At 49.3% G+C, this 9,807-nt stretch overlaps 2 protein-coding genes and 1 non-coding gene across 3 annotated transcripts; 2 read left to right on the top strand and 1 right to left on the bottom strand.

The window, feature by feature from the left end:
* The first annotated feature begins 1,403 nt into the window (after nucleotides 1-1,403).
* On the top strand, nucleotides 1,404-3,748 carry C11H15orf40 (chromosome 11 C15orf40 homolog). Its single transcript, XM_049783274.1, has 4 exons — nucleotides 1,404-1,514; nucleotides 1,722-1,839; nucleotides 2,381-2,508; nucleotides 3,309-3,748. Exons 1-4 carry the CDS (start codon nucleotides 1,485-1,487, stop codon nucleotides 3,402-3,404), a joined length of 372 nt encoding a protein of 123 aa, XP_049639231.1. The 5' UTR covers nucleotides 1,404-1,484; the 3' UTR covers nucleotides 3,405-3,748.
* A 658-nt stretch (nucleotides 3,749-4,406) lies between these two features.
* LOC126023460 (U6 spliceosomal RNA) lies at nucleotides 4,407-4,513 on the top strand. The gene has a single exon (XR_007500582.1). It is a non-coding gene; the product is annotated as a U6 spliceosomal RNA (small nuclear RNA).
* A 1,667-nt stretch (nucleotides 4,514-6,180) lies between these two features.
* Nucleotides 6,181-9,510, bottom strand: RAMAC (RNA guanine-7 methyltransferase activating subunit). Its single transcript, XM_049783276.1, has 3 exons — nucleotides 9,455-9,510; nucleotides 8,575-8,753; nucleotides 6,181-6,867 (listed from the first exon to the last, which is right to left on the bottom strand). The coding sequence occupies exons 2-3, from the start codon at nucleotides 8,742-8,744 to the stop codon at nucleotides 6,696-6,698; spliced, it is 342 nt and encodes a 113-aa protein (XP_049639233.1). The 5' UTR covers nucleotides 8,745-8,753; nucleotides 9,455-9,510; the 3' UTR covers nucleotides 6,181-6,695.
* Between the last annotated feature and the right edge of the window lie 297 nt (nucleotides 9,511-9,807).

The raw sequence follows: 9,807 nt of genomic DNA, 5'->3' as shown, positions 1-9,807 counted from the left end.
TGACCCAAAAACCAAAAAAATAAAAAATAAAAAAAAATAAAAATAAAATAAAATAGCTGACTGTTAGCATCTGGTAGGTTGCTGCTACAAAAAGACCTAATAATGCCCAAGACGAATGTCAGTGCATTTGCTTTAAAGGGTATTTTTCCCAACAGCATAGTGCTCAGTTACATAGACTAAGTCTAGACTGGGAGTGGACTTAGTGTACACGTTCATAGTGATGTGATCTGCCTAAACACAGGCCTCAAGGTGGAGCCTGGGACCCGCTTCTCCCTTCTGGAACTGGGTCTCTCTGCCTGCCACTATTTGTGGGAGAGGGAGACGCTGTTAGGGCTTCCCCCACTCAGATCATGATGGGCTTAGTGTAGTGGCCGGAAGCAGGATAGGAGCAATGATGCTTCTGGGTCAGTCTGCTGCAAAGCCTAGTTGGTCCCGCACACAGTTCCCAGGCATGGGATGATCTCTCTCACTGAGGTCACAAGCACAAGCTGGGAGACCCAGAGGGAGAAGGCAGACTGGCAGGGTGGCACTGATAGACTTACTTACAGAACAAATTCTTTATATAAGTGAGATGACTTCTTTTTCTTACATTTTTAAAAAGCGTTCAATGAAGTTTAAGATACGGTAACTAGCTGTGGGAAATTGTGTTTAAAAGTTACGATTCCTCAGTATCAACTTTAAAAGAATTTTTTCCTAATAATTAGGTTATAAAATGTTTCACCGAACTTAAATTTCATTTTCTATTCTCAAGAGGGGAATGTGAAGCGAGTTGGTGGCAGAGGGCTTCTGAAATGTTGGGGGAGGGGGTTCTCTCTGGTGCCTTAAGGATACACTTCCTCTAACTGAACAGTGATGGATGTGGGGTTCTGGTTAAGAAGGATCACCAGCAGTACCTGTGGCTAATCGTACGGAAGGATTCCTGTCAGACAAAGCGCTGTGTGCTTGACGGGGTTTCTGACAATAGAGGCACTTGGGGGCAATGATTGTAGGTTGAGGTGGCCCTAGGAATCGGAACGGCAGCCAGAGTGGAAAAGGAAATAAAGCTCTAGTATCCTTTTACGAGGTCCTCGTGTTTGTCTTTTGTTTTATTTCCTAGAACAATTTGTGGTTTCTGCCATACATAACGACTGTGACTCTTGAGAGCGCGTGTGTGTGTGTGTGCGCGTGCGTGCGTCCATGATAACATAACTGGGTGTAGGTCTGGGCTACCATTGCTGCAGGGACAGGGACCGGGACCAGGACCAGGACGTCCACATACCTCTGCCGACCGAGAGAGGGCGTTCTCGTACTAACGCCGCGGAACAGGCTGTCTGCGCAAGCGCAGAAGGTACTTTCGGCGAGCGGCTCTTTTCGCGCAGGCGCAGAAGGCGCTTCCGGCGCTGGCCGCCGTCCTGGCGGAAATGTGGCGTCTGGGCGGGAAGTGGGAGCGACTGGCTGCGGGGACGGGCGCCCGGGCCCTCGCGTACTTCCTCGGGGGGTCCGCGATGCCGAAGAAAGCCGGTGCGGCGAGCAAGGTCAGTGGGCGGCGGTCGCGGGGGCTGCCCCCCACTCCTCGGTCGTAGCTTCTGGGGTCCATTCCCGCTTCGGGGAGCGCTTTGGGGTTTCGGGGTGTTGGGCTTTGGGGGCCTAGCTATGGGCAGGGATTTCTGTTTGGGGGGACTGGCTGAGCCTCTCTGGGGCTTGGGGAATGAGCTGAATGGAGGACTGTCAAGTGGTTCTAGGGCAAGAGCCAGGACCCCACCCCGCCGCCACCCCGAGGGCCAGTGTCCGTCGACCCCAAAGGCTGTGTCACTATCGCCATCCACGCCAAGCCTGGCGCCAGGCTGAACGCCGTTGCAGGTACGGGCAAAGGGGGTGCACAGGATGCTCGTTTATGTGCACAGAGCGGGAGTGGGCCTGGGGCACCAAGGATGCACGGAGAGGGGCCTCCATCAGGGACCTCACATGTGCAAGCCATATTCCCTGCCTTGCACCTCCCTGTGTTGGATTCTCCTCACATAGAGGGGCAAACCCAGCATGGAGGTTCACTGAACCCCGCGCTTAAAAAATGGGCCGACGGGGGCCAGAGAGCACAGAGGTCCCCAGTCATGTCTTGGGTGAGCCAGCTATGGAGCCCATCTCTCCTGCTCCAATGCTGAAGCTTCCAACCGTTTATTACCATATTGGTTATTTATATTTTGCAACCAGGAGCTGAGAATCGAGTTATGTGGGGTCTGATTTTGTTTCTTGTCACGTGAACTCAGTTGTTGGGGGGGGGGGAGTGGAGAAGGGTCAAGATTTTCCACCTAGATTCTGTGAACCCTGAAACTGCTACCAGCCCAAGAAGATACTACACCAGAGCCCCGAATCTGTAAGATAAATGACTGGTTTGTTGTTTCAGATCTGACTACTGAGGCCTTGAGCGTGGCTATCGCGGCTCCTCCAAGTGAGGGAGAGGCGAATGCTGAGCTCTGCCGCTTCCTCTCCAAGGTCCTGGAGCTCAGGAAGAGCGATGTAGTTTTAGAGAAGGTTAGTGTGTCCCCTAGACATCATAATGGTTAACTCATCTAAGCCTGTGAATTCTTCCTGTTGAGTTTCCCAATTTCCTCCATCTGGAGGAGATTCCAGAGGAGTTTCTACTTAACTCCTTAGCCGCTCCATTGCCATATTTCCTTTAAAATTTGGCCCCACACCTAGTCTTTCAGCTCCATCTCAGCTCATCCTGTACAAAGAAATGGTAGGTGGTTTCCCTTGAGGTAGCTCCAGTAGTGAGAGTGTTAAGCCTGGTGACCCTCCCCCTCATCATACCTCCCTGATCAGGGAGAAATTCCTAGGAAGAGGGAGATAGTGGCCTTATGGTAATCACACTTTCAGAATTCCTCTGGGGAAGGATTTCTAGACCCAGGTTCCCAGATGTCACCCAGACTCAGGAGTCTTTGTTTTGTAAAGCTTTGTCCTCTAGGGCTATGCTCTGGAGTCAGCTCTGTAGGCTCATTGCCTCATAGGCTGTACCAGAATAATATCTGATTGGCTGCTTACCCTCTATCCACTCCTCTCAGGCAGGATATTTCATATTTTTTGCTCAGGTGTCAATTTGATTGGTGCAAGCCTTTGCATCCCTGTGATAAGTCCCTGTCTACTCTTTCCTTTCTGTAAAGGTTGTTTCCAAGCAAATGCTTTTTCTAGGTGTGCTAAGTAGTTGTATAATCTCAACATTGTCTTAAATGGTGGTTTTTCTTATTTTGGTACTGACGCAGCTTTGATGGAGACACAAAGGCAGCCTGGGGCACCTGAGTTGTGAGCTGATGCTATTTGTTCCTTTTGTCCAGGGCAGTAAATCTCGTGAAAAGGTGGTGAAGCTTTTGGCCCCCACAACACCAGAAGAAGTCTTGGAGAAGTTAAAAAAGCAAGTTGAAAAAGAATAAGATCAAGAAATGGAAACTTCATTTCCTCACAACTGTTCCCTGCTGAGAATAGAGCTGCTAGGTAGAAAGATGTTAAACAGAAGTTATAAACGTGTTATTCCAGAATATCGGCCCCAGAATCTCTGATCCCAAACAACTTGGAACCTCTTAGCTTGGTCCTGCAGCCTTATAAAGCTGCCAAATGGGAAGGACATAGATGATCCACAGATCCCCTTTGTTCACTGGTGGACCAAGGGTCTTGCTCATCTCTTTGGCAAATGAGAACAGGATTTCCACAGTGCTTCTGGAATCCTGGGGCTGTCTTTGTGACAGAAGAATACAGAAATATTTCTGGTGCTTTTGAAGAGCCACTGAACTTTTTCTGTGAAAAAGTGGCAATAATCCAGACTTGCCATTTTGTGTTGGTCATTTTTGAAGTCACTACAAGCAGGCAGTCACCTTCCGAGATGGTCGCTTCGCTCATCAGATTCATTGTTCTGATGCGTCTCCTGTGCCCTTTGGAAGAACAAAGCCTTCCTGCCACAGACTCTGGGTTTCCACCTTGTGCATGACTCAGGCCCTGGGATCCACCACCAGCACCAGAAACAAGAACTGGAGGTGATTTTCAGTGTGTGTAAAAGATCATCAGAAATCACATCTGTGTGCTTCAGAAATTAATAGTCTCGATTATAAATATTCAGTGCAGATTAAATTGACAAGATTATTGTCAAGTTGACCTGATTACTTTGCTCGTCAAAAATAAAATCCCAGGGGCCGAAGAGATAGCATGGAAGTAAGGCATTTGCCTTGCATGCAGAAGGTCTGTGGTTCAAATCCCGGCAACCCATATGGTTCCCCAAGCCTGCCAGGAGCGATTTCTGAGCATAGAGCCAGGAGTAACCCCTGAGCACTGCTGGGTGTGACCCAAAAACAAAAAACAAAGCAAACAAAAAAAGTGTATGTCTGAAATTCACTCATGAACATCTTTGTATCTGTAAATAAGCAATTAAAAAAATTAAAATCGTGCTCGCTTCGGCAGCACATATACTAAAATTGGAACGATACAGAGAAGATTAGCATGGCCCCTGTGCAAAGATGACACGCAAAATCATGAAGCGTTCCATATTTTAAAAAAAAAAAAATTAAAATCCCAGGGGCCAGAGAGATAGCATGGAGGTAAGGCGTTTGCCTTACATGCAGGACAGTGGTTCAAATCCCAGCATCCCATATGGTCCCCTGAGCCTGCCAGGAGCAATTTCTGAGCGTAGAGCCAGGAATAACCTGAGCGCTGCCAAGTGTGATCCAAAAACAAATAATAAAATAAAATCCTGATTTACAGTTGTTCGCTTTGTGTAAATAAATGAAGGAAATGTACTGAAAGAACAAAATCTTTTAACAGTTCCACATTCGGGGCCAATGCTATAGCGCAGTAGTAGTGTTTGCCTTGCATGTAGATGATGCATGATCCCAGCATCCCATATAGTTCTCCGAGCCTGCCAGAAGCAACTTCTGAACAGAGACAGAAGTAACTCTTGACACTGCCAGGTGTGACCCCAAAAAAACAAAACAATTACTCAAGGCCAGAGAGACAGCTCAGTGGGCTGAGCACTTTGCATGGTGATGGCCTGGGTCTGATCCTGGCACTGGGCCTGAGAGCCCATAACTAACAACAAAAACCAGTCAGGGTCAGGGATGTAACTGAAGTCACTGCCTTGCATGCATGAGACCCTGGGCTCAATCCCTAGCACAGCAAAAACCCTCAAGACCCAGGTCTGTGGCACATCAAAGCCTCTGAGCTATCTTCTTAGACCTTACAAAACTAGTTTGCAGTCTCTAGCAACTGGCCTGGAGTGGTATATATGGTTACATTCTACTGTGTAAGCTAAAAGACGCAAGTGTGTCAGCGTCTATACAGGTATAGACAGGTACCTGAGGCTAATGTAGAGAATGAGTGTCGGGGTTGATCCTTGCCATGGCCACAAGATTCACCTAGAATGGTTCCGCAGTAGCAGTAGCAGCACAGAAAGCATCTGCAACAGGTCTGAGCAGTACATAGGCACATGGTGTCTACACTAAGGTAGAACTGGAGGTGAGAAAAATGCTGGCTTGGAGCCATGAGGCTGGCTTTGTGCTAATTCAGAGGGAGGAGGCTGGATACTCTGGGGGAATTAAAGGCATTGGCAGTGGGGAAAAACGGTGAGATCACCAGCAGCTCTCAGATGTCACCAAAATACAGTAATTAGTAGGTGCCTCGGGACAGCATCAGCCTGAGCCACCCCCTGCCTGTGACAGGGCTGCGGCTTGGCATCTGCACCCAAACCCAGCAGCCATCAGAGGGCTGATCCTTGCCACCCACCTGCCCTTCCCCTTCCCTTGCTGCTGTCAGTCTGGTATTCTCAAGGGCTGGACTTTCCAGTGCTTGCATCAGGCCCAGAGCCTGCTCAACAGAGCATGCACCCTCTCCCAACCCTCCCCAAACCTGCAGGCGCTTAGCCAACCCTCACCTTCCCCCTTTCCCATTCTCACAGCACCTGATGCTTCTCTGCACCTAAGGACCTCACCTTGAGTACCCACTCTTTCCTGTTGGGGTTGGGGTTCTAGGGCTCCGGGATTGAGCCAGGGTCAGCTGCATGCAAGACTAGCATCTTACCTGCTGTATTATCACCCCAGCCTCTCATTTTAATAATTTAAACTGAAGATTGGCCTTATTTCTGTTCCTCTAAGAGACAAAATGATTGTGGTGGTGACTCACACCTAGAGTGAGCAATCAAGTAGTAGTCATGTGACAAAACCAAGAGAAGACTCAACTTTTTTATTCTGGCAACACTGAGGACCCAGCCCAGGAACTTCCAGTGAGCCCCAGAGGCGCCTCTACCTGGTGGTCTGGCCCTCTCACTGCGCCATGTGACACAAGTCAGCACAGTCTACAGTCAATCAGTCACACTGGGTTTGAGAATGAGCAGCATCTGACCGTGTGCATCACCCTTACTTACCTAACACAGCAAAAGCATTTCCTAGTCAACAAGTTTAATTTCAGAATGGAACAAGAACTCCTAAAGGAGGTGAAGCAAGGAAAAAACTAAACCAAGTCCAAAGCATGATGAAGTCATGACGGAAACAAGGTGGAGGCCGAGCAATGGGATCTATGGCCTTTTAGGTGATTTAGTCCCAGGAGCTGTCACTGCTTTTCTAGTAAGATGGAACTTTTCTAACATCAAATTTTAGCAGAATAAACAATGGACTCTCATGATTCTGCAGAACCAGCCGCCAAAAGCTACCAGGTGAGTCCCATGCACAGCCATGACTGTGGTGTCAGTAGTAGCCATAGGGAGGTTGCCGGTAGCCACAATGTCCGTACTGTGGGAGGTAGGAAGGGGCTTGTCTCTGCTGCTGGTAATTGTTACCCCAGGACCGGCCATGCCACTGTCTGTCGTTGGACCATCCCCGCCGGCCATCCCCTCGGAAATGCCTGTTATCTTGTGACCTGCAAGGACACGACAAGAATGTTAGGCCTTGTATTTAAATGCTTTGCAGCAATACCTGTTCAAGTGCTCAGGGGCTAACTCCTGAGGTGGAGGGCAGTGTTACTCCCTGCAGTGTCTGGGGAACAACAGTGCCAGGGATCCAAGCATATGCTCCAGCCCTGTACCATCTCCTTGGCCTTTATGCTTCCCTTAAAAAAAAAAAAAAACAGTGAGGGGGGGGGGCGGAGAGTAGCATGGAGGTAAGGCATTTGCCTTTCATGCAGGAGGTCATCGGTTCGAATTCCAGTGTCTCATATGGTTCCCCCATGCCTGCCAGGAGCCATTTCTGAGTCTGGGGCCAGGAATAACCCCTGAGCACTGCCAGGTGTGACCCAAAAACCACAAAAAAAAAAAAAAAAAAAAAAGTGGGGCTGGAATAACACAGAGGGTAGGTCATTTGTCTTGCACAGCCAACCTGGGTTTGATTCCAAGAATCCCATTTGGTTCCCCGAGCCTGCCAGGAGAGATTTCTGAGCACAGAGCCAAGAGTAACCCAAGTGCTGCTTGGTATTCCCTTCCCCCTCCAAAATAAAAGGTGACATCACTTTCCAGTATTCTTTTTTTTAGAGGGGAGTTAGTTTTGAAGCCACATTTGGTGGTCAGGGGTTACTCCTGGTTCTACACTCAGAAATAGCTCCTGGCAGGCTCAGGGGAACCATATGGGATGCTAAAGATTGAACCCATGTCGGTCCCAGGTCAGCCACTTGCAAGCAAAAACCCTATCAGCTGTGCTATAGCTCTAGTCTCCTCTAGTCCTTAATTTTATTCGTTTTGTTTTTTTTTTTTAGGGCCACACCCAGCAGTGCTCAGGGTGACTCCTGGCTCTGCGCTCAGAAATCACTCATGGGAGGCTCGGGGGACCATATAGGATGCCGGGATTGAACCCAGGTCAACTGCCTGCAAGGATAACACCCTACCACTGTGCTACCCCTCTGCCCTCACCCCTGATTTTATTCTTGATTTGTCATCAAATACTCAGGAAACAAGAACACACTTTTCCTACCATAATAGAGGCAGTGATTCTAAACTTTCCTAAGATTTCAATCATTCTTCCAGTATTACATGTATTTGGCAAAGATCAAGAAACCCAAAATCGGGTGGTTCTGAGTCAACTGTTAGAAGAAACAGCAGAGTAACTTATTTTTAGTGTTCTGAAATCTCAAACAGAAGAAACTTACAGCTTATCAACTATTTTCCATATGTGAAACCAAAACAATGCCTGCTTCATGGAATTTAACAAACGTTTTAGAGAACACCTGTTTTTTTTAACTGCTGGTGGAGATGGTAACTGAATCCATGGCCTTCCACATGCTTATATACTTAACCACTGTACCGGACCCCTAAATACAGACACAACCCAAGATTCAGAATTCTGAAAATGTATCTGCAAAGACATGGAGAGGTCACAGAAAAGATTTTTAAAAAAAAACGAACACACACACACACACACACACACACACACACACACACACGAATAGCAAAGAAAATAACATGGTGCCAAAAATTAATAAAGCAAGCACTTTCTCTGTACCAGGCACTATTTCCGGATCCAAGACACTTATCAAGCAAACAATGCTCCCTCTGTCCCAAACACTTTCTGGACCAGCAGGTCTTATCTGTGCCCCCTTCTGGGCCAGCTTCATTGCTTGTCTTCACTTGATACGTACCAGTTCCCCCTGTTTCTCTGGTTCCCACCAGCTCTGCTATTCCACTCCTCAACAATTGGCGGGGTCTCAGGAGGGCGCTTTAAGTACTCCTGGAATTCTTGGTCCTCTTCTGTGAACCTCTTGGAAAACATCTCTTCCAAATTGCGCAAAGTTTCTGAAGTGTCCGTCATGTCGATATCCTGTTGTTTCAAATGGTTTTTTTTATTTGAAATGTAAAAACTAACAATCTTACTAGATAATAAAAAACCAAGACAATTTCAGACAAAACAAAACAAAACAAAACAAAACAAAAACACCCCAAGTCCCTCTATCCCAGGCAGCATTCCCCAACGCCGTTCGTGCCTTGGAGCAGCCGAAGCCTGATCTCCAAGTGACCCCAGGAAAAAGCTACGCCAGGGGAAAGCTGGCATGGAGCTAAATCGTTTGCCTAGCACGCAGAAGGATGTTGGTTCGAATCCCGGCACCCCATAGGGTCCCCCGCAGAGCCTGCCAGGGGCGATTTCTGAGCGCAGAGCCAGGAGTGAGCCCTGAGCACTGCTGGGTGGGACCCCAAAACCAAAAAGGAGGGAGGGCGACCGCGCAACCCAACGACCCAAACCTCGGCTTCGTGCCACCCTGCAAAGCCCGCACCCTGACATCTCCCAGGGGTCCCCCGGTCTGGGGTCCCACCTGCAGACACGAACCTCCCCCAGGTCTTCCCGTGCCCCCAAACCCGCAGCGATGCAGAGGGTCGCAGCCCGCAGGCCCGGTCGCCCCACGAGCGAGCCTGGGCGGGCCTCCATGGGAGCAGCCATGGTGGGGGATCGGGCCCTGCCCCGCGATCCTCCCCTCCCGTCCCCGCTCCGGAGCCGGAGGCCCCAGGCCGCGCGCGGGAACCTACCGAGACAGCCGCCACCCACGCCGCAGACTCGCCAACCAGCAGCTCGGCCGCACCGGCGGGCGGCAGACGTCACTTCCGCTTCCGGGAGGAGATCTCGCGAGATCTGGGCGGTGACTTTCGGGAAGAGAGGTGCCGGGCACCTTCCGGTCGGGACTGGCGCGCGCGCGTGCGTGTGTGTGTGTGTGTGTGTGTGTTGTGTGTGTGTGTGTGTGTGTCTGTGTCTGTGTGTCTGTGTGTCTGTGTGTCTGTGTCTGTGTGTCTGTGTCTTGTGTCTTGTCTGTGTCTGTGTGTCTGTGTGTCTGTGTGTCTGTGTCTGTGTGTCTGTGTCTGTGTGTCTTGTCTGTGTGTGTGTG

This window comes from Suncus etruscus, chromosome 11, assembly GCF_024139225.1.
Source record: "Suncus etruscus isolate mSunEtr1 chromosome 11, mSunEtr1.pri.cur, whole genome shotgun sequence".
NCBI classification, from domain to species: Eukaryota; Metazoa; Chordata; class Mammalia; order Eulipotyphla; family Soricidae; genus Suncus; species Suncus etruscus.
This window is presented reverse-complemented; position numbering and strand designations above follow the sequence as displayed.